The sequence below is a fragment of the Leptonotus elevatus genome, chromosome 9 (genome assembly GCF_054856555.1).
Source record: "Leptonotus elevatus isolate MCC_2025b chromosome 9, RoL_Lele_1.0, whole genome shotgun sequence".
NCBI lineage: Eukaryota > Metazoa > Chordata > Actinopteri > Syngnathiformes > Syngnathidae > Leptonotus > Leptonotus elevatus.
Genome location: NC_141247.1, coordinates 10590907 through 10615628, shown reverse-complemented (window position 1 = coordinate 10615628; position 24722 = coordinate 10590907). Strand labels below are relative to the sequence as shown.

General features: G+C 40.8%; 1 protein-coding gene across 1 annotated transcript in view; it reads left to right on the top strand.

Moving 5' to 3' along the window:
• Positions 1-20858, top strand: part of lingo2 (leucine rich repeat and Ig domain containing 2) — a 215464-nt gene extending 194606 nt beyond the window's left edge. The window contains exon 5 of the mRNA XM_086085668.1: positions 17891-20858. Within this exon, the coding sequence (XP_085941794.1) occupies positions 17903-19744 (1842 nt within the window). The 5' untranslated portion in view covers positions 17891-17902 and the 3' untranslated portion in view covers positions 19745-20858. The remainder of the gene's footprint in view (positions 1-17890) is intronic.
• Positions 20859-24722: the final 3864 nt, after the last annotated feature.

The following is a 24722-nucleotide window of genomic DNA, read 5'->3' as shown; positions in this document are numbered from 1 at the left end:
ATATATATATATATATATATATATATATATATATATATATATATATATATATATATATATATATATATATATATATATATATATATATATATATATATATGTGTGTGTGTGTGTGTGTGTGTGTGTGTGGGGGGGGGGGGTGTCAGTCGAGAATCAGCATGATGATCATTGAGGCAATCATTTGCCACCTGCTTGTGTCTGTTATTCGTCCTCTGCTTTATGACAACTGTGAATCACATGGCCTAATCGATATCCAATAAGGCGTTCTGATCCTCGTGTGGCTCATAATCCCGTTGGGGGCGCCATTTTGAAAGGCTGATAAGGGCGAGCTATAAAACTGTCAAATCTCTCAGTCAATGTCTGCTTTGATTTGTCTTTTCTGTGTTCTGCTTTTGTCATTTGCAAGTAAGTCGGTTCAATGGCATTGTAATTACAGATATTAATTATCCTGTCTAATTAAATCAACATGACTATTTTATGGTTTTCACACCGAGGAAATAATTCAAATGGAATAATTTTTTGAAGGCATTTTCAGGGTTTTCACATAAAAAAAAAAAGTGCAGGATTGTTCATCTGAATAAAATCAATAGTTTTCGGTAAACGTATCTGGCATAAATATATTTTAAGAAACCATGCCCGCAAAGCCGTAAAGTGATTCAGGGTTAGTTTGGCCATTAAACGCAATTCAAAAAATTCTGCCCTAAAAGTCAATTTCTCACAACAATTCAGAGCACATGACTACAATGAGTAGACCCGCAAAAAAAGTCTCAGGGACCCGTGCTTGGAAATACACAGGAATTAAGCTATTTTTGTTTGAAATCAGGTTCACCTAACAACAAGCAATTGAGCATACTGCACATATCATTGGTAGCATTGGCAAAAGCACTCAATAACCTATGCCTGAGAACACAATCAGGAAGTCTCCCGCTCAGAAATTCAGAATTTCAGCTCCCAAAGTCAGTTTCACGAAGCATAGTAGAGACACAAAAAAGTCTCAACATGCCATGCCTCAAAACATTTAGTAAGACGATATTGCTTTGAAGCTGCCATTTTACTTTTACATTTTTACTTTGCCCTTTACTGTAGCTATTGATGCTAATTCAAAATGTCAGGCCCCAAATCCAGTTACATCCAGCTACAAGTAATTTGTAGCGTGGTCTATCATGAGAAGACCCACAAAAAAAAAAAAAAAAAAAAGCCACTACCTAGAAGCTATGGCTGAAAAGATGCAGGGTGACAGCCATTTTGGAGAACTTGTACAGATGCTAACAAATTTGAACTAGACTGATTGAATTTTTGTCATTGCATGTGGGCTGTGTATGTTAGTGAAATTTGATTACTCACCATGATTTTTTCTATTATGCAAACTCCATAAGGTCAGACTTCTATCAAATATCTTTAGTGAAGGTCACATCCTAAAGAGATTCATAGTCGCGTTGCAATAACTTCTCATGTTGCTAAATAAGGCTTTCAGTGTGACGCACGTAAACAAAGTGCTTTTCCCTAGACTACCTGCTAAATTGTTTATCACCCTAAAGCCTCAAATTATATTGGGCCAAACCAAAGCGTTCAGATAAACGAAGATGATTTGAGAGGAAAATACACACACAGAAACACACACTAGCTGCTACTGAGGCTGATAAAGTTGGCGTTCGGCTTTGTTGTCTTTGGCTACAAGCCGCGGAGCTGAAAGGAATTTATTGGCTTTGAGCAGCAGGTTGAGAGGTCAGATCTATTGATTCAGTGAGGAGAGAGAAAGAGAAAGGTAGGATGAGAGCAAGAGTGCGAGCGAAGCAAGCGGCTCATGAGCACAAAAAAAGCATTAATGAGATGTATGAAAGCGGGAAGGAGATGGAACGATGTCTCGCAGGTGCTTTGGTCACATCTCGTGCCAAGTGGACACTGGTGGGACCTCGTGGAGATACGCCAGTAGGTCGTGTTGTAGCTGCACGCCTTCCTTTTGAAGGAATTATTTTGAAAGGAAAAAAAGTGTTGTCATCTTCTGTAAGAAACATTGGTTGGGACTAAAAAAAAAAAAAAAAGGAAATAGAAATTAAACCGTTTTTATTAAATATTTATGAACTTCACTGGCACTGTTTTTAGTAAAATGAGCCCCCAAATTTTTGCACCATTAACAAATTTGCCCGTTTGAGGGCTTGCTGAAAAATTCATTTTATTCACTGTTTTCATGTTCAAGCCTAAGCTATTCGTGAAGGTTAGAGGCCAAGAAGACCCACTGTGAATAGGAAAAAAATTGGAAATAGTAGACGACCTGCTGTTCATCTATCTTTTATTATTAATTTTATTGTTATTAAATATATTAAAAAAATTATTAAATATTTTAGTTGAAATATAATAATAATAATAATAATAATAATATAATAATGAATTCCCATATTTCTTTGGAAACTATCCCCTACTATGTATTCGCTGATAAGCAGTTTTGTGCTCTTTCTAAAACACCCTAAGATGCCACCAAAGCCTAATTGTCTTCTGTAAAACGTAAAGTGCTTTCAGAAAAACTTGTTGATAAATCACATCGACTTAGCTAACTTGTAAAAGTAGCTTTAGAATTATTCGATATGCTACAAAGTACCGATTCCAAAACAGAACTTTATACCGATCTGGCAAAAATTGTTTGGTACCACCGCACCATCACCTTGATGTAAAAATGTGGCGATCACGATCTTAAACTCCATATCAAAAGTGGGCGGTACCCAGTACCTGTGCACATCGGAAATATACACAGACAACATGAGATAGAAGAGACTGCTTACTCTCATATAGCGGTGTCATTTGGAATTATTTTGCCTACGTGGCCGACAGACAGGGCACACCGTACAGACAAAGATATAGTGTCCGCAGGTTGTCTTTTAAAGCTACCTTCTACCAGCTAAGGACTTCGCAAACGAGCTGAATTCTATCATGAATTCAAATCAATACAGGTTGGCACGGTGGCTGACTGGTTAGCACGTCCGCCTCCCAGTGCAAAGGTTGTGAGATCAAGTCCGGGCTTCGACCTTCCTGGGTGGAGTTTGCATGTTCTCCCCGTGCTTGCGTGGGTTTTCTCCGTGCACTCCGGTTTCCTCCCACATTCCAAAAACATGCATGGCAGGTGAATTGGACACTCCAAATTGTCCATAGGTGTGGTTGTGAGCATGGTTGTTCGTCTCTGTGTGCCCTGCGATTGGCTGGCAACCAGTACAGGGTGTACCCCGCCTACTGCCCGAAGCCAGCTGGGATAGGCTCCAGCAACCCCGCGACCCTTGTGAGGACAAGCGGTACAGAAAATGGATGGATGGATGGACAGGTTGGCATGTGACACATTTCAAACAATTCCCTCTATATCAAATGTTTGTGAATTGTTTGGTGATAAGCAGTTGTATTCCCTATTTTGACGAGGCACTGTCCATAGCGGAGTACAAAATACAGCATCCTTGTTTTTCCATTGCATTGGGTCATTAGCGATTAAATGACATTTGCTGAAAGTAAATGCATTGTTTAAAATAGAACAAATCAAATGCAGTATATACTGAGAAAAATACATACAAGCATATTCCAAAAATATGCATATTTACTGTATATTTCTATTTAAAGTATAAATAGTCCGTAGATGAGAATATAAGTATGAATGGTTGTTTGCCTGTCCTGTGAATGTCTGGCACCCAGTTCAAGCGTACAGCGCCTGTCAACCAAAGACAGCTGGGCTAAGCTCCAGCAGGCTCTCGAACCTGGTGAGGATAAGCGGTACAGAGAATGGATGGATGGAGTCAATAAGGCATCAATAGACCCGTCTACCTTCAGAATTATATTGGCACCTTTCGTCTGTTTCCTATCCTCCAGGAAAAAGCCTGCTAGCTAACAAATAGATGGACAGAGAAACCCCAAAAGAAAGCTATGTGGATTGTGTTCATTTGTATTACTAGTTTAGCCTTGGTGGAGGTCTATGTAATATTAAGTGGCCTTGTGGTTACAGATGATCGTGATGTCATTGCTTGGTGCATGGTGGCCTAAGTCTACTGTAAATCTACTTTTGCAGGTACCAAGGTACTTTTGTGCAGCTATACAGTAGTATCAAAGTGAACATTTCAGTATTGTGACAACACTCTACCCAAAATATTGAGGAAATATGCATAAGTCGTTGAGCATAACTCTATCCCGCCCCATTACGACACCAGCATTGCCAAGTGACCCCCAATATTATTATTCTAATCATATACCGTGTTTATGCAGTGGACTGGAGTTACACAGCAAGTGGAGTTGCTCGTTGGTGGTCAGGGCACAGATGGTCACTCATGTTTAATCATTTTCTAAAAATAAGTCTGGCTCCCGTGATTAATGAACACCGATATGTTCTACTTAGCAAGTTGGTAGTTGTACCTGTGTGAAAGCACAAAGCTATCAGAGAGGAATCAAGTAATTGTAGTAGTGGATGGGTCTGCATTTTACATTTCACATTTCACATTCATTAGTTTTATATGATTGGAGATGAGGCATTCTGTTAAAAAGCATTCTAAAAAATATGATTTTATATGAGGCGAGGTGTTTATTTTTCAAGGACACAAGGTTCCTGATGATCATTTGAGGTTTTGCATTGTAAAACTGTGTTGTACTGGCAAATTCATCAGTCATTCATCAACTCGGTCACGGTGTTAGAAAATAATGTTAAGTTGGGAAAGGCATTTCTGTGGATGGTGTACCTCTACAACATGCATGGAGATTAATTGTGGCATGGGGTTTTAAAAAAATGGGATCTTTTTTTAGACAAGGTATTTACTTTTTTTAAGCGCATGATGTCTGCCGATCAATTTAGGCATACCGCTATAAATGGCTGTTTGCTTGAGGCAAGGCATTTGTTTTTGCAAACAGACAAAACACGCCTGGCAATCAATCTATGCAAGCTTTTTGCCAGCTTTGTGTAAAGATGTTTATTCAAAGTAGGGCTTTTGGATGATGAAATGGATGATGCATCTGGTGACTGCGACATGGTATTATAAACATATGTAAATATGTGAGGCAAGACAGTTGGAACATGCACCTGGTTATGAATTGAGTCATGATGTTAGGAATGAACATATTTATTGGAGGGAAGGCATTATCTTTTAGAGTAGCAAATGATGCACAAATGCATCTGTATCAGTGCAGCATCCATCTTGACCACTTGCCGCCTGTGTCCCATTTAGCGTCCCTTCTCCAGAGAGCAGTGTGGTGCGCTTAAGTGGGCTGATGAAAAGCAATGGCATCTCCTCAATGTAAATATAATGGCGCGTTAACATTTATACTGCATGAGCACAAAGCAGGACACACAGTCGTTTAAACCCCGTCACTAATACAGTGCAAACTGTTCTGTAACCAACCTCCAATTTGGCCACTTCAGCTTGTTTTTCTTGCAAATTTCATAATCATGTTTTGTCTCCCCTCACCCCGACCCAAGTTCAAAAGCCCTCGCCTGTAACTAAATCTCATTTTTTTTTTTTAATAAGTGATGAAACACTGGATTAGCTTGCAGATCACATGAGTCTGTTATGAGTCTTGCTGCAAACCAAAGGCTATCGGATGCTCACAAAAGAGCAGGCGGCTCAATCTAGCGTGTTTATCGCTAATTAACGCAGATTAATTGAGCATCAGCTTTTGCCAAGCGGAAGGCCATTTGCGTACCGGGGGGCACGGGGGAGGAGGCCTTAGTGCCCCCTGAAGCTGCTGATCCACGCGCTTACCAAACACTCTATCTTGCTGCTGTGAGCGTGTTACTCATTGCGTTCAATGGATGCACACACGCTATCGACTAAGATAACTACAAGTGCGAGTTCGCAGAACACCACAATGTTGCCTATCTTCTAGATTTTTCCTCACACACGTGAATTAAATGTTGGCGGTAAAGGGGCAGTGTTTTTCTTCTCAGACGGCTGGCTACTCAGTGTGTAGCGTAGCTGGGAGCCTCTGATACAGTACCGTCATTTCCCAAGCATTATTGGGAGAATTTTCAAACGGGGATATGGCAACATTTACATTACCGTTACATCCCTTGAGAATATAAACCTCATAATTCAGAGTACTTTTGTATGTATTATAATTGTATGTATTAAAAGTACTAGTGGCATCGATACTTGGTATCTGTATCGATTACTACTCAAGATCCCTATCAATAATAATAATAATAATAATAATGATAATTTTTTAATACACACACATTATATATATATATATATATATATATATATATATATATATATATATATATATATATATATATATATCATGTTCATTATAGTATATTTTTCATGTTCATTATAGTAACAGGCTTCTCCACAAGTAGCAATTTATTAGTGTTACTAGTATTTTGGGTGTTATTGAATTGAATTCAATATGGAAATAATTGAGCACAAGCAGCTTATCATACTCGACTGAGTCCAGAGGGCACGTTTACCCCCACATTGAGGTAAACTTCAGCCCTTTAAACTGCACACAAGTCAGCTCGCTCTTCTAATTGGAACCGCTTGAGTGGAGCAATCATGGGTCAGTTTGCACATCATCGGCTCTCCTCCTGCCAGTCACACGCACACACACGCACACACACACAAACACAGTGGACAACCAGGACTCGTGTTGGTCTCAAAACAATTTACCAGCTAATTAGCCGCCCGCCCCCCTCACTCACTCCACCATGAAGTCATTAGGTAAATGAGAAATTAAATCAGTCAGTGGTAGATTGCAGTCTATGCTGCACTTGACACATGGTGTCCCCAGGATGAAATGGTAGCGTCCTGTCCGTCTACGGTATTCTTACTGCCCTCTTAGAAGGAACTTGTGAACCAATTCAAATCCAGCAACTTGTGATTTTTTTTTAAACTATTCTCTTAAAGAACAAACATGGTTATGTTATGGTTGAGTCCAGTCTCTCTGTTTCTTCAACATAGCCTGCCAACTGACAAATGTACAGAGAAACAGGTTGTTTCCCCTCAAGTTGTTGAACCCGTTGTCAAGCAAACATACTTGTGAAATTTGGCTGACACGTGGTAAGTGTTACACTCAGACTTGAGTGCAATTTGTAGTCTTTATGATCTATTCTTAGCATCTCAAATCCTCCAAGAAACCAGGAAGTAGCCTGAGAGAGTGTTACTTCAGCCACAGAATGCAAATTGTAGGGGCGTGTCAAAAATTTTACACAAAGTGAACTTGTACCCTTCAGTTCAAATGGAAGAGTCCAGTCTTTGTGTTCTGAGGGTTGAGATTATCCTCTAGGAAATGGCCTACTAACAAATAAACAAACAAAAAAAATCTAAGCATTGCATGATTGTTTCCTTTTTTGTTTGGCAAGCTAATGGCAACCCGCTCCAGAATGCAAATGGGAGCAAACCATCTGTCAAATCTATTTTCATGTTTTCCATATGGAGCATAAAATGGCCCGCTAACTGAAAAACCGACAAAAAGAGAAACAACCAAAACACAAAGTCAGTTTTTTTTCCCTTTCACTTTCATTTCACACATGGTAAAAGTGACCCCAACACTCCAGAATGTAAATGATCGAATGCAAACCATCCTATCCTGGTGTCTTACCATAAAGTACATATCAACTTATTGTGTCATTTTGCTACAACCACACCTTGTAATCTGAGTGATTCATTTGTTTTTTAATTGAAAAATCTAATGTTGCACCCGAGGTTAAATTTGCAGTCTTAGGCAATTTGTTGACATCTGCTGCCTCATTCTCGTCGAGGCGAACTGCACTGCAACCCGCTACAATGTGGTTGGACTTATAGCTTCAACATGGGACATATAACAATTTAAATGTTGAGCTCTTCTGCGATCTCAGCGGATTTTTTTCCAGGTCACATTTAGGAACATATTTAGACAAAAGAAAGGTTTCAAAGTTGAGCATTAGTCACTAAAGTGGACAGCTATTCAAAAGCTGTCATCTATATGTAGTTGTATTGTCAACATTGTGCATCAATCACTACAGTGAACTCATTTTCCAAATTTGTCTCGAAATCAAAGAGAGAATAATGGCCAGAAAGGTCTGTGAAGCAGCGGTATGTTAGCAGTTGACTGTTGTGACTTTTATCTTGCCTCGCTTTATAAAAAAAAAAGGAAGCGGTTGTAAACATTTCCGTGGGTCTTCTTTCTCCTGGTGGGTAAGCTCACATATCCCCCCAACACCACCACCCCACACCCCGTACAGCCGCGAGGCTTTTCTCCCGCTTGGCCCCCATGTAGTTTGAAGATTTAGATAACAACTTGGCCTCTGTGCAATCAACCAATAAAAAGCCACTCGTGAAATTGGCCCGCGTCTATCTCCTCGGGTATGTTTTTTTTCTTCTCCCCTTCCGACTGTGTTTGATGTGCTCCCGCGGCACTGATCGTGGCACATAATGTGATTCCTCCTTCACACAGAGTTAAAAAAAAAAAAGTCTTCCACACTTTTATGGCGGGCTGGGAAGAGATGCCGGCGTTTTCTTTACCAGGCAATTATCGACAACCCGTTTTTTAAACGGGAAAAAAAAGGGAAAATCAAAGCCTCGCATTTTGATGTTTTGACTCGGGAGAAGAGAGTTTCCGGAGGAAGAGCATGAAAGGCAGATAGAAGTAAACTCCACGATTGGCCGGGGAAGGCAGACGAGCCACGAGGCTGAGTGAGGAAAGAGAGTCGTAGTGAAAGCAACATGATGCGTAATCATGCGGCATGAGAATGTGTCATTCTTGCATTGTACGGCACTCTCAGGAATCTACAAATTGACAATCAGTCATTGCAATGGCAATTACAATTTTCACGTTCAGCTTAAGTCTAGCACAAAGTGCAATCTAATTGTGGAGTGCTGTTTTCTTTTGGTATTTTCGTAGATGGGTGCAGTTAGAAATAGGCTTTTGTGGGAGTGAACAGCCGACATGATTGCCAGCCAATCAAAGCGGCTCCTCTCAATCCTTTTTAATTCAGTGCACATGAAGCGATCTTGCTCGGTGGAGATCGGCGCACCCAAAGTACGTTTAGAAGGAACTGCAAAACGATCTCCACTTGAGGATGGTGTAAAATTGGCTACTGTAAAGTGGGTCCACCCTGATTAATATGCGTCTGTGTGACCCGCAGCCAATCATGATCAGTGACCAACTATTCAAAAACAGATTTTTCTACATGTGTAAGTTTTGATGTCAACTATGTTGACAGCACATGTATCACGACAATGGACAAGTGTTCAAAACATGTTTTCTTCTATCTGCAATGCGTGTTTTTCTTTTTTTTAACCTTTCACCTATGCTCATTCTCCTGTTCAGATTTCTGACACACTCATCGTGCTTGACCTGTGAACTTGTGTGCAACCACCAAAGAGGCATGACTCATTGAAGTTGGAGGTTGGCTGTAAATAATAGTGCATAGAATTCTCCTGACTCTTGAGAATCAAATCGATTTGAAAAATATAGCACACTTTAAATATCAACATACCATCTGTAGTGTATGTGTCTCACACATTATACGTTAAAAGGCAGCTTTTTTTTCCCATTCAACAAAAGTCATGTAATCAAAATACTGTGCTTATAACTGAATGCATGTTTGGATATCAATGAAAAAGAGATAGCTCAGCAGTGCCCAAGCTTGCGACAAGACCGTGCAAGTCACTTTATCGTATTCGATGAAGCAAATAAAGACAAATGATTCCATTTTAACTCACCATTGCGTCATTACGACGACTGCGATTGTTTTAATAGTGGGAGTTCTGCACGTTCAAAAACTCTCCAAGCTGCCAGCTGCATTTTTGAAGCAGGAAATTTTATTTTTTTCCAGTTAATATGTTAACGTTCCACAGCTGGAGTAATGTGGTAGGGACACGTAATGGCCATTGGTAATCATTGGTGGGCAGTTTGGGCCAGTTGTGTCCGGCGACAGCTATCACCTGGCAGTTAACTGAAACATCAATCCAACTATCCATCTTCTTAACCGCTTATCCTCACAAAGTTCGCGGGAGGCACTGGAGCCTATCCCAGCTGATTTCGGGCAGTAGGCAGACGAACAACCATCCACACCCGCTATCACACCTAGGGACAATTTGGAGTGTTCAATTAACCTGCCATGCATGTCTTTGGAATGTGGGAGAAAACCCACGCAAACTCCACCTAGGAAGGCCGAAGCCCGGACTCGATCTCACATCCGTCCTGTGCACTGGGAGGCAGACGTGCTAACCAGTCATCCACCTTAACTGAAACGAAATGTGCAAAATGATGTTTCACCTTCACGGGGTGCTGTACTTATTACAGAATCTGGAGTGTAAAAGTGTTTCAGTTCACGAGAGAATGCACGCAGCCAGATTCGCAGGGAACGCCCACCTTTTAGGGTTGCTCCACCCATTGTGCGCACCTGGCATGAGGAATGCGTTAATGGCAGATTTGAGTGGACTGGAGAATGCTGCACGCTTTTTCAGATTTACGCACGCATGGGAGAATATGGCCCATAACAAATGAATATGGCCTTTCTTCACTGACGCGAACGAGACAAAGAAGAAGAGGAAGGGGCGATTGATGCATTAATTTCCCCGTGTAACGACAAAATAACGGGCAGTGGCGAGGCGCACTTGTTAAATCCTAATTTCATTTTAATGAGGCTTACATCTGGTAATGATGCCGCCCGGAAGGGAGAGATGTTATTAACTCGCAGGTTAGTCTGCCCGCGCGCAATTAGCCCACCTTCTTCGGAAAGGCGCGTCGGCCTGCTATCAAGCGGGATACTAATGCGCAGGAAGAGCAAAGTGAGCCGTCTTGTCGCCACAGGAAACTCAAATTAGCTCAGCGATGTCCACAAACTCTGGTTTGGAAACAGCAGAAGATGAGGTTAAAACATGCAGTCAACCCTTGGTATTCAGTTTGGGACCTAGCCTGTGTCGCAAATAGCTAAACTCTATCTTTTTTATTTGTATTGAATCTATACACAATTCTCCAATAAATTTAATGTGTGTATAAAACATCATGTTAAGTCCAGGGCTCCATTGTGAAGCGCAATGGATCATACAACAAATAGTTTGAATTGTGTTCTCCAAAATTATTCACAAGTCGGATCAGTGTGTGTTTGTGGTGCTTTAATCCCTTTCCTAGAATGTTCTTATTAGTTGTTTCTTATTCCTCTTTGATCATTCTTGTTGTTAAATGAATACCTCTAGGGACTGCATCAATCAAAAGTGAGCAGTCTTTGTCGAGACACAATATTTGCTGCAGCTCTTTTAATGGCTGTGTGCAAGTGTACCTAATGAAGTGTCCAGTGAGTAAAAGAGTGCATATCAATTTGTTGCATGCGAACATCACTACAAAAGTGATTGCATTAGAATAATGAGTTCCTTATATCATAGGGTTTAAAGCAATCCTTTAGTTTTTCAAAATAGGATTTACATACTCTATATGGCGTAAGGCCAAAACCTCATGAGTCACAATTTGCCAAATGTCCTATTTTTTTTCAAAAATCTGGTCAGTCCACACATGGGGGTGTCATTTTTACGATTTATTGGCCAATCTAAAGTGTTGAAAATGGCTTTTTCCCTTAGTCGGGGCAATGTAAGGTTGAAAAAAAAACAGTTTTTGTTGTCTCCTGAAAAGTGACGATTTTGGAGGTACAAGTTTTTGGCCCGATGCTAGCGATGTATGTACTGTATCTGCAATGCATTTGAATGGCCATCAGTGATATGTGAATTTTCACTTTTCGCAAGCTGGCCCACTTCCAACCCCCTGTAAAGAGTGGGTGTCGACTGTATTATGAAACTAATACTTAGTCTGATGTGGACTGTGCAGCTCGACACCTCACATGAGGAATTATTACCTCCTCAAAGCACAAGCATTACAATTTGACTGATTACTACACAGAAAAGACTTTAATCACAAAGCAATTTTTGTGAAATTGGTGGCAGAGATGGTAAGAAGAAACCATTTAAGTCTCACTTTCACAGAATGCTGCACCCATTACCCCCCTTTCTCAGAAATGTGCAAGTGATGCATTCCTGTCTGTCAAAGAATTACATCAGTTTTTTATATGAAGCAGGAAGTAGCCTGGCTTTTATTTTATTTTATTTTTTTGTTAAATTCACCCCTAAAGTCAGTTTAAATTTGCAAAACGGAATTTGGTAGACATGTCTATCATGAGTAGACCCTCAAAAAAGTCTCCAAGAATCCATGCTCTGAAAGAATCAAGGAGTCTGCCATTTTGTTTTTTGTACATTAGTATAGTCATTTTGAACCTTTTCAATGACTTACACTGTACATTTATTGCCGTTAATTTATTGATGCATTGCACCTGATTTTAAAGAATTGTGTACTTTGTAATGCTTTGCAAGGTGTTGCCAAGTGTCCTTATCCTTTTCTTTGCTTTGTGTTTGTGGCCCTTGGTTTTCGAAGTAAGTTTTCAAACCAATGATTAAAGTCTCAAAAAAAATTTTAAAGGTGAAGTCAATCCTAAACATTTCTTGAGAATAATATGTTACATGTGACCTCACTAGTCTAAATATGACATTCTGATTCATATTACATTTGTGGAATATGAATTATGCAGCAAAATCCTGCCATTTGTATGCATCTCAAAGGGCGACCATTTTGCCTTTTGCAGTCGACTGAAGATCAGGCAATGACCAATCACAGCTCACCTGTTTTCTGTGATTGGTTGTTACCTGAGACCTAAGCAACATTGATGTCATCTTCAGTCGACAGCAAGTGGCAAAATGGCCGCCTTCTAATATTGATAGAAACTGCTGGATTTTGCTGCTTAACTCAAATTCCACAAACACAATATTAATCAGATTACCGTATTTAGACTAGTGGGGATTCGTAGAACATATTGTCAAAAAACAGGGAGTCAAGGCTGGTGTTTCAAATAAGGGTTTTGAGCTTAAGTTAAGGTTTCCAGCCAGGGTTAGAGTTTCACATAACGATTCCGATTTTTGGGGTTGATTTCCATTTCAAGCCAAGATAAGGCAACTGCTTTGAAGTAGGCTTCGATGCCTGGGTTAAGGTTTTAAAAAGGATAAAATGCAGGGTTATGCTTTCAAATTCATGCTTACGTTCTGCTAATATCATCAGCCGCAAAGCATTTTATGAACAGTTTATTTGCAGAGCTCGTCAAGTTGCTTTGCTTTGTAAAGTGAGAAATTTTCCATCTTAGACGTCGGAAATAAATGTGGCGGAAAAAGCGTCGGAAGTTTTAAAGAGCCTCTCGCGCATTTGGCTGCACTTTTGCGAGTCAGCAGTGCCAGCGAGCTGGCCATATGGAGCTCTGCTAACTACTGCAATAAAAAACTATGTGCTAAGCGGCTCAGACAAGTTGCCAATTGAATTCAAATAATCAGACATGAATGGCAAATACTCAACTTGAACTTTCAGGGACTACTTTAAGCAAGCAAGGAGTAGGGTTTAAAGCCGGGATTGGGATTTCAAGTAAAGGTGCTTCAAGTCAGCTTTAAGGTTTTAAATGAGGGTTTCAAGCCAGCGTAAGGTAAATTGCAAGCAATGGCTATAGCTTCTAATTCAGGTTTCAAGCCAAAGTTCGAGGTTCAATTTAGGGTGTCAAGACAGGATTAGGCTAAGTAGAGTTTAAAGCCAGGGATGAGGTTCTAAATTATTGTTTTAAGCCTGCATTTGTGTTTCAAATTGAGGTTTCAAGTTATGGTTAAACTTTCTAGTGAGGGTTAGGGTTTCAACACAGGGTTTTGCTGTTAAAGTAGAGTTTAAAGACATGAAGCCAAGTGCTTTCAGACAAGTGGTAAGGTTTCAAAGTCGAGTTTCAAGCCTGAGTAAGAATTGTATATTTGTGATAGGATGTTAAAGTGGGGTTTAAGGCCAAAGTTAGGGTGATAATTAGTGTTGAAGCCTGCATTGAGGTTTAAAGTTGGGGTTTCAAGATATGGTCAGGGTTTCAAGTTAGGGTCAGGGTTTCAAATGATCGTTTCAACCCAGGACTTGGGTTAAAAATCAGGTCTTCAAGATGGGGTTAGTTTTTCAAGTTAGTGTCGGGGTATCAAAATAGATTTTCAAATCTGTGTTAGGGTTTCAAATCAAGATTTCAAGTCCATTCACTACAAATTATGGTTGGAATTTGAAGTTGTGGCTTCAAGCCAAGGTTGGTTAGTTAGTTAGTTAGTTAGTTGGTTAGTTAGCTAGTTCGTTTTGAGGAGCCAATTGCAGGGAAGCAGGGAGATGAGGCAGAGGTGCACTCAAAAAATTATTTAATTTCAAAAGTGCAAACAGGCAAACAAGATACTCGATTAATCATAATTCTTAATAAACAGAAGTGTAAAATAGAAAGGTTCACAGCACCAAAACAAATAGTGAGAAACAGACTACTCCGCATGACATGACATGACTAGACTAGACTTGAACAAGGACTGAGACATCAAACAATGAACCGACAAGGCCAGAAAGAAACCAAGAAACAGCGACTACATTTACGTGCAGGCAATATTCGGGTTAAGGTCAGAATTCCGGTTCCTGAAACAACAAAGGTAACACGTTTACATGCGTGGCGGAAAGAGCTACTCCTGTTTACATGCTCATTTGTACTCGATTAGAATAACCCATTTGGACCGCGACGCGCGGACAACGTAATTATGTAAATAACGACATTATATTTATGTCACTCACCGTGCTAAATAAAGTAGTTGGTTTCCTCCTCGCTCCAGAAGTGTGGTTCTTTGCTGCAAGCGTAATGTTTGTTGACAACGGCTTGAGTATTTCCGGTTGGGTTACACGAAAGAAGCGCGGACTTATATACTTGTATTTACTGTATGTGTATATAGGCACAAACGGTGGCGTTTTCGCGGTAGAGACACAAAATGATGTGAAAACGCTGTGGAAAAACACAAGGGACCGGCTTGACAAGCACAGGTGGACAGGACAGCATAACCTAACAAGACAGACAAAAGGGACACAAGGAAAACATGACATAACTCAATTGAATCAAAACCAAATCCACAACACAATAGAGAACATCCACAGAACATGACAGTTAATTATTTGGTGAGGTTAACATCAAGACTTTAGTTGTAAATGCTGCGTTCCGCTCCATGTATTGCTGTGTTTCGATTGTATTTGTCTGTAATGCAGCATTTGTGTTTTTCTTATATGTGAGTGGTTGTCTCGGCGTAGCAGCGGCCCCCTCGGGGAGGAAAAATGGAGATGATTCTCGGCTCGCTGTTTAATTTTAGAACTGGCCGTGACACAGCAAATTAAGCAAGGATGCTCTACGCCATCTTTGCAACCTGTCAGCGGCTGCGCTCCGTTCGAAGCGTGCAAAACGCATCCGAATGAATATGAAGATTTATCTTGGGTTTTAATGCCAAGAAGAAGAAAGTTAAATGTGTGAGCCAAGTACTTTACATCTTGTTTATTTTCATTTGACGCAGAGTGGAGTGGGTCAAGCGCTTATTACCGAAAGGCCTTTTAATCCCTTTTGGCTGTGTAATAGTGTTTAGCAGCCTGAGTGGAAAATCACCATGCGGAAATGCAACATGTTTATTTCACTGTTGCTAAACTCGACTCGTCGACTTGGACGCGTGAGGAGTTGTGTAACATTAGGGTTCACATACATCGTTTTAGTCACTGTCATGTCTGAAATAAGAACCCGTGTTTCAAGGGTGGGGTTAGCTTTTGCAAGTAGAGTTTAAAGCCAGGGTTAATGTTTCAAGCAAGTTTCGGCTTTCAAATTAGTCATGAATACGGTTTAAAGTTTGGGTTAGTGGTTCAAATTGGGATTTTAGTGATGAGGTAGGGTTTCAATTAAGCTTGGCTTTCAAATTAGGCTTTTAAGTCAGGGTTTGGATTTGGGTATTAGGACAGCGGCATGGTTGCAAATTAAGGTTTAAAACCAGCGTTGGGGTTTCAATTTTAGTCTCAAACCAGAGTTAGAGTTTTAAAAGCTTAGGGGTTTTGGGCTTTTAAAGTACCGTTTTGAATCAAGGTAAGGGTTTCAAATTAGAATCTCAAACCTGGGTTTGGTTTCAGGTTGCAGGTTAAGGAAATTGTATGGTTTCAAAGTTAGGTTTTCAAACTCCAGACAGGGTGTGATTTCAATCCAAGGTTTCAAGACAGAGATAGGGTTACAAGAGAAGGTTTCAAGCCAGGGTTAAGGCTCCAAATTAGGGTTATAAATAGGAAGGTTTAGTGTTTCCAAGTCAAGACTAAGTCAAAGAAAAGGCTAAGTTTTCATGACTTTTTTTCCCACTTTTCTCTCTTCACATTTTTTTTGTATTATTATTTTTGTATATATATGTTTTACTGCCTTGTCGCTTTTGTGTTTATCTTTGGCTGCCATCCTAATAATGGTGTTTTGTATTTTTGGGGAGGATTTATCTAAAAGCGCTGTTTTTGTTTTTAAGCTTTTATGAACCCGTCAGGAGACGATCTGTGTGTGCAAACATCACACTTGTTCTTCTCTGCACGCATTCATTTGACACCACCGCCACCGCACTGAATTATTAACGCCAAGACTAAATATAGACCCTTGCCACCGTGGCAACTGAGCCTGCAGAGCAAAAAAAGAAGAAGAAAAAAAATACATCCCGTCGGCGCAGTGTTGGCCACTGTTGTGGTGCCCAGTGTGACACCTTGGCTGCCACTTTGTTTTCACCCGTCGTTAACCATTTGATAAGTCGTCAATCTATATTCTACATTTAAGTGTAAGCTCTCCACTAAATAATTCTCTTGTAAACATAAACTAAAGGATGAAATGAAAAATCTATGTCTGATACATAACCCTCTTTTTATGAACGTGCAATATCTGACGTGCTCTATTAAAAGTCAGCCAGTATCACCTGCACAGAGGTTGCATTTTTGATGCTTTGACTCGACAAATCAAAACCGCATTAAATATTCAACACTCATTTAGTCTCAGTCGGAGAGGGTGCGTGGTGTTGCCAAATCTGGTCAAAATTTAGTCTGTTTTCATTTTTTGTAATAACTTAACATTATCTTCCATAAAAATGAGTCTCTCTGGCAGTGTGTTTTTGCCAATAATTCATTCCTCCGGTTGGCGATTATGCATAAACGTTCGCCTCATAACGCTGAAGTTCACCAGCTGTTTCTCGCCTGCGGGCTGCAAATGTAACTTAACATCTTGTTTTTTTTAATTCATTTTTTACGTTTTTCTTCCAAAACCTGCCAGCACAACATCTCTTTATCGTCATTAGATTATTATTGAATAAATGCAGTGCAATATTCATGTTGACTGTTACAACCCAATTCCATCCCCTAACACCCATTTTCTTAATGGATTAAGTTATTGTTTTTTTGTTTTTTTTAAATAAACAAAGTGCCACATACAGTAATAAACAAGAAAAAAAGCTTTGTGGAAATTGGAGCCATTCTATTAAAAAATAAAAACCTGCCGTGCCCCGTTCTGCTGCGTTGTGCTTGGGGCGCGGGTTGTGTTGGGGTGGGGGTTGTGCCTTGGCGTTGCCCAAATACACTTTTATGATGCGGCAAAATATGTATTTTTCTTGAATGCACATATTGTAAATTTGGTGGAGGCAGGGGGGCTCATTTATGGTTCACTTACCTGGAATGACACTCCTTCCCTGGGCGCCGACTCCCCCGACGTGCAGGGGGGACTGGTGCTCGGAGTCGGATCCATGTAGACCAACATCGGGGCGGTGTAGCTCAGTGATAGAGGGGTCGTAGCCCAACCCAGAAGTTGTGGGTTCGCTCACCTGCCATTGTGACCATGTCGAAGTATCCTTGAGCAAGATACTGAATCCCGAGTTGCTCCTGATGCTGCGCCATCAGTAGATGAATGTAAAGCGCTTTGAGGGCTTTGTAAGGCGGAAATATATAAATATAAGTACAATTTACATGAACTTTTGGGCCTTTTGGAATTGTAATGGCAAGGTCCAACCTGAGTCACTCACTGTGTTTATGTTGTGTTGTTCTTGTCTTTCAGAGCCGTGACAGAATGGTGGACTGCTTGAGCAAAGTCATGCTGCACACGGTAATCTCATGCTGGCAGCCGGTCCTGGGACTGGCCCTGCTGGCCGTCTTCGTGGGATCCTCCCTGGGCTGCCCCTCCCGCTGCGAGTGCTCGGCGCAGACCAAGGCCGTTGTGTGCCACCGCAAGCGAATGCCCACCATCCCCGACGGCATCCCGGGCGAGACCAGGATCCTGGACCTGAGTAAAAACAAGCTGACCATGATCAACCCGGACGATTTTGTCGCCTTCCCGGGCCTGGAGGAACTCGACCTGAGCGGGAATATAATCAGCTACGTGGAACCGGGTGCCTTCAACGCTTTATTCGGCATGCACTCGCTCAGCCTGAAGAGCAACCGGATCAAGCTTATCCCTCTGGGCGTCTTCTCGGGGCTGGCCAACCTTACCCGGCTGGACGTGAGCGACAATAAGATTGTCATCCTCCTGGACTACATGTTTCAGGACTTGCACAATCTGAAGTTTTTGGAAGTGGGCGACAACGACCTGGTTTACATCTCGCATCGTGCATTCAGCGGACTTTTGAGCCTGGAGATGCTGGCCTTAGAGAGGTGCAACCTCACTGTGGTGCCCTCCGAGGCCCTCTCGCACCTACACAATCTGGTCAGCCTTCACCTGCGATACCTCAGCATCAGCACTTTGCATCCGTACTCATTCAAAAAGCTGTTCCGGCTGCGCCACTTGGAGATCGACAACTGGCCCTCGCTGGATCACGTCCCAGCAAACACCCTGCACGGCCTCAACCTCACCACCTTGTCCATCACCAACACCAACCTGTCGTCCTTCCCCTACCAAGCCTTGAAGCACCTGCCCTACCTGACGCACTTCAACCTGTCCTACAACCGCATCCGGCACATCGAAGGTGGAATGTTGATGGACCTGGTTCGCCTTCGGGAGTTTCACCTGGTCGGCGCTCAGCTCACCGCCATCGAACCGTACGCCTTTCAGGGTCTGCGGGGACTGAAGGTGCTCAACGTTTCTCACAACCGGCTGGACACACTGGAGAAGGGAGTGTTTCAATCCCCGGAAGCTTTGGAGGCCCTCCTCATCGACAACAACCCGCTGGTGTGCGACTGTCGCCTCATGTGGATCTTACAGAAAAGGCACTCCATCCTTTTCGGGGATTCCCAACCGGAGTGCAACACGCCCGAGGGGATCCGAGGGAGGCCTTTCCAGGAATTTAAGGAAAGCCTGCTGTCTTACTACGTGACCTGCACCAAGCCGAAAATCCGCGAGAACAAGACGCAAACGGTGACGGTTGACGAGGGCCAGCACACTCTGCTGCACTGCAGCGCCGAGGGCACACCGAGGCCTACCGTGTCCTGGGTGTCTCCGCGGCGGCGCGTCCTGACGGCCAGGAGCCACGGCAGGGTAACGGTGCACAACAACGGCACCCTGGAGATCAAGTCGGCCGAGATTCAAGACGGCGGAGTCTACCTCTGCCTCGCCTCCAACACGGCCGGGAACGACACCCTGATGACGTCGCTGGCCGTCAAGAGCCTGGGCTCGCTGTACGCCAACAGAACCCAGTATTACACCGACCCCAGCAACACCACTGCCAACGGGACCGCCAGCGTCACCTTGGGCTTGGACCTTAAGACCATTTTGGTGTCGACGGCCATGGGTTGCTTCACGTTCCTGGGGATGGTCTTGTTTTGCTTCCTGCTCCTGTTCGTCTGGAGCAGGGGCAAAGGAAAACATAAAAACAACATCGACGTGGAATACGTGCCTCGATCCAAGTCCAATGGCACCAACGTGGACTCGGCCGACATCCAGGCTGGTCCTCATCGTTTCAACATGAAAATGATGTGACTTATTTTATAGGGAAAACAATTCTGGATCGTGTATGGAAAATAACCCAAAGTACATTCTATTTTTTTGCAAATAGAACCACAGCTAACGGATGAGTGGTCGCAAAGGACTTTGGGGTAAGAGACAATGAGCGGGACCTTGAACACAATGCTTGATGGATGTCGGAATTGCTTCAGCTCAGACGAAGATTGAACAGTTTCCAGGGAATTAAGTGTCATTTATCTGCTTTTTGAGATTTATATGCCATCTCCCGAAAAAAAAAAAGGCTCTACGACTACTCTGGGTTGGATCTTCTGGACTTGGCTGAACCGTGTACAGTACCAATTTGTATCTTACGCTAAAATAACCTTTGTTGAGTCTTGCGCCACATGCTTCGTCACCCATCCGATCAATCAATGACGGCGGCCATCGCTTCCTCTGTTCGATAGTTTTGCCCGTGTGTACCTAATGCTTTGTTATTATGTACACCTACTGTATGTACATACTCATTCAAAAGAATTATTCATAGCAATATTCATGGGATGCATTAGCCAAAATTGATATAACCCTATACTGTATGTTCAGCAAAAAAAGAAGAAAAAAGAAACACACTTGAGACTTTTGAAGTTTCCATAGATTCAGGAAGGGCTTCTATGGGTGGATATGTGTCCCTGCTCCCCCACGATTGACTCAGAAATAAGAAATATGGATAAATACATATTTATCAAATAAAATATTTTATTTATTAATAATGTTGGTCAAAAACCAATCCTCAACTGCTGTCGGCTGTCCAATATAATATCTGGACGGTCCCTTGGATGAACATGAACCACCGTTTTGTCCGACTTGAGTGTCTTTATATTCCTTTCAAGTGTACCTTTTTGGCCCATGTGTCAACTTTTTGGCCCGTGTGTCAACTTTTTGCTACAGTGATATTTGCATTGTTTCTTTATTCTTTCCCCTGTAGAAAAAAAGGACTTTGTTGTGGTAGTTCCTCATTTTGTTGTTGAATCATTTAGATTGTGACAATTAAAAAAAATTGTAAAAAAACAAAAAATTGTATGTGGAATAAAAGCAGTTGTATTTGTACCTGTGACTGAAGTTAGCTTTATTAATGACACAAAGCGGCTATCGTATAATTGTGAAATCGCAAATGGCTTGAATTAATAAATTCTAATAAATATTAGAGAGGTGCCTTGAGACATGAGTTTAATTTATATCTCAAATAATCTTTCTCCACTGAAGTGAATAGAAAAAAATCACCCACATTTTTTGTGTGTTTCTTTTATCACAGAAGTTGCATTAAACAGTATTGTACTGCACAGAAGCGTGAAACTGCCAATGTAGAGTAAACATTTACATTTGAACATATTTAAGTGAGGTACGTCCAACATACTCGCAAATACATTCAAATGTACTTGTAGGCTAAATGCTACAAACATAGCATATTGGGTAATACTTGCGTATGCGTGAGAGAATTATATATATTTTTTAGCATGTACATGTTTGAAAATAAACGTAAAAAAACTTTTAAAATTATTAACAATTAATTATTATTAAAAAATATTTATTTAAATGATTTATTATGTAAGCAGTTCATGATTTGAGTTTGGCATTTTCCCATAATGCAATGGGGTATTGACTTGTGAATGCACAAATAATACACTGTGGCATTATATGAAAAAAAATGGTACGTCTGTAGCATTTAGCCTACAAATATGTTCAAACCACTGATCTGTATATATTAGGCTACTGGATAGCCGATAGCCCCATACACGCCCGTGCAAGCCATAGTCTCTCCGGCGTGTCCTTGGTCATCCCTGGAGCCTCCCGCCGACATTCAAAAATGTTTACTAAACATTGGCGGATCCACGCTTCCGTAGTACTGTATAAAAAGTGAATGTGCGGTAATAACATGTTCTTGTGTTATAACCTGCAAACGTAGAAAATGCGAGCACAAAAATCATAGCTGAGCTTCAGAAAACAGGTGATTGGTCATTGCCTGAGCAAAATGCCGCCCCCTGTGATGGGTAAAAATGTCTGGATTTAGCTGCTTAACTCATATTCCACTAACACAATATCAACCAGAATAACAAATTCAGACTATTGGAGCTGCATAGAACATATTATTGTCCAAAAAAATTGTGTTGACATGGCGCATTACCGCTAGCAACATACTAGTTGTTGCTCAATTGCTGCATGCGTTCTTACGTCCTTGTGATCTCGTGGAATGTCATCAATCGCAGCTGGAGTACTGTTCCAATTGAAAATACGGCTAAACCAAGAGGGCACGGAATACCGGGATGTTGTTCTTGTCAGCTAGCTTAAATCATGGATGCAGTGATTGGAAGATTGTGAACGTTTGGCTCGGAAAATATCCCAAGATGCATTTTGTGCTGCTATCATGGGATTACGTCAGAGTTGAGGGCGTTGCGGAGTGTGTTAACAAGTACACAGCCGTTACAATTTACAAAGAGATGTGTGTTGTCAGAAAAAAACGTTCTGGCTTGGAGTTCACAAGATTGTACTCTGCATTCTTCATATGGAGAAATGGCCATCGTCTTTCCTGTGCAAGAAACCAATGTAACAGTGACTGTCAAATTTGCTGCCGCCTCCAAATGGTGGGAATCTGAAGAAGCAATTGTGTCTTGAATTTTGGCTTGTAGCAAAAAAACAAAAAATATTTAATGGTGGCTCATATCTAAAATAAATAAATAAATATATATATAAAATACCATTATAAGTCAATGCACATGTATCTCATGGTTCCACTGTATTTTAAAAACAAACAAACTTGTATGAATTATATGAAAAAAATAATACATGGAATTACATTTCTATTATTATCTATTTGATTTTGAAAACATTCAAGTAAATAGATTTGTTTAAACTGACTTTAAATTGATTTGTAATAAATGTAATATATTTAAGTCCTTGAAAAGGTTAATAGATTTTTTGAAAACATATTTATTTTTATTAAATCATTTAAATTAGTACATTAAATTGACTACTTTAAATGATTTACAAAAGATTTTATACATTTTGATCAAAATTTCAATTTAAATACCTTTTTGTTTCCTTTATATGTATTTATTTTTTGGTATACATCTGCACAGTTGATTGTGAAAATGTTCCATCTCTGAAGTTAAGACCATTTTTTATTGACATTGGCATTTTGATTACTCTGAGTTACACAAGAGGGTGGAAAATATTTCCTCTGTGGCTGATGCAATTCACATCTACAACCAACATAATGCACTTAATCAACCAAAACATAATTTTTGTTTTTGTTTTCTACATCACATGAAGTGCAGAATAACATTTACATTTTATTGCAATTCCAGTGTCAAAGTGAAAGAAAGGAATACATATTTTTCTATGATTCCATAAGGAGTTGCTGCGTGCACAGACAGTATATTTGTGATTTTTTTTTCCCCCCTCGGCATGTGGCGCTTCATTCTTTAGAAGATCCGCACTTCATCCCTTAATACCAGTGATGTGAAGCAGATTGAGTGCAGCAGCTGGAGTGTATTGGCATCATCCTGCAAACAAAACCATTTTTAAAAAGTACTTCTTTTATGCCACTTCAAGCTGATATGTGGTATAATTCATTCATAATATACTGAATCTCACTCACAGTTAACAGAACTTCACAGTCCCACCACGTGCAACCCTAACCCGGGAACCATCATGTGAAAACTTAATTCTGATTCAAAACCCTAACTTTAATCCCTGTCATTGTCTTGAAGCCAAACTTGAATCCCTAACTTCTTTTTTGGGGTGGGGGGACAACATCTGAAAACCTAGGCCTGTATTAGAACCCCGATTTGAAACCGAATATATACTGCAATTAGAAACCTAACCCTGGATTGATAATTAATACAATTCATGTTGACACATGAATTGTATTAATTTAAAGTTAAAAATGTTAACATGGACTTGATTAACCTGGCAATAGTCAGATTGATAATTGTGATTCACTCAAGGGAGTTCTACACACAATCTGGAACTTCACTCGGCAGATCCGTTCAGGAAAGGAGGAACTTGCTGTACAATACTTCGAGATGATTGGACGATGCGGCATCTTGTGCACGGCAATGGAGGAAATTGTCGTCTTCGGTCTCGTTTTAGGAAAAAAAAAAGAACGAACAGCTATACCAGATGAAAATGCACGAAGCGCCTCTGGCAGTTCAACATTCAACAAGGAAACGGTAAGTAATTCTGCGGAAATAGAATTAATTGCAGCATCCATTCATCTATGTAAGGTTTGTTTGTTTCCCCGAGCGTTGGTACTTCCTGGTTTCTTCACAGCTGCATGTCCCGCCCTAAACAACGCCTGATTGTTCCGACCTAAAAAAGGCCGGTTGCGAACATATCAGCGTGAGCAGTACAAGATGGATTCTCGTAGTATGTGTAAACAAATACTGCGAGAATTCAGCTTGCTGGCAAGGTTAGCACTTGACATCCCAATTTTAAACCCCAACCCTGTCTTGAAACCATAACTTGAAACACTAACCTTAAATTGAAGCCCTAACCCTTTCTTGCAAACCTCTGAATTGAAACATTAATTTGAAAACTTTACTCTGATTTGAAAGCCCAACTTTAAACCCTGATTCAATACCCTGACACTATAAAGCCCAATTTGAATCCCTACCTCAGACTTGACAGATAATTTGAATCCCTTACTATAACTTCAAATTTTAACTCTATTTAAAATCCTGCTTTGAAATCCTAACTGGAAACCCAAAGCCTGGCTTGAAGCCTTAACACATTACTGTCCGAGTGTCCGAGGGGTCTAGTGGGATGTTCATCTTGGTGACTTTACCAATTGATTGTGAATGTTTTTATCCATTGTGTAAATGCTGCGAATCCAAATGTTTATATGGCGTGTAAAAGCGACCATGAATAATGTACTGCCTTTAATGTAGCGGAATAATCCCTGACAGGTTAATTACTAAACTGAACTACTTGTTTGGATGTTAGATAAGGTGTACAAGAT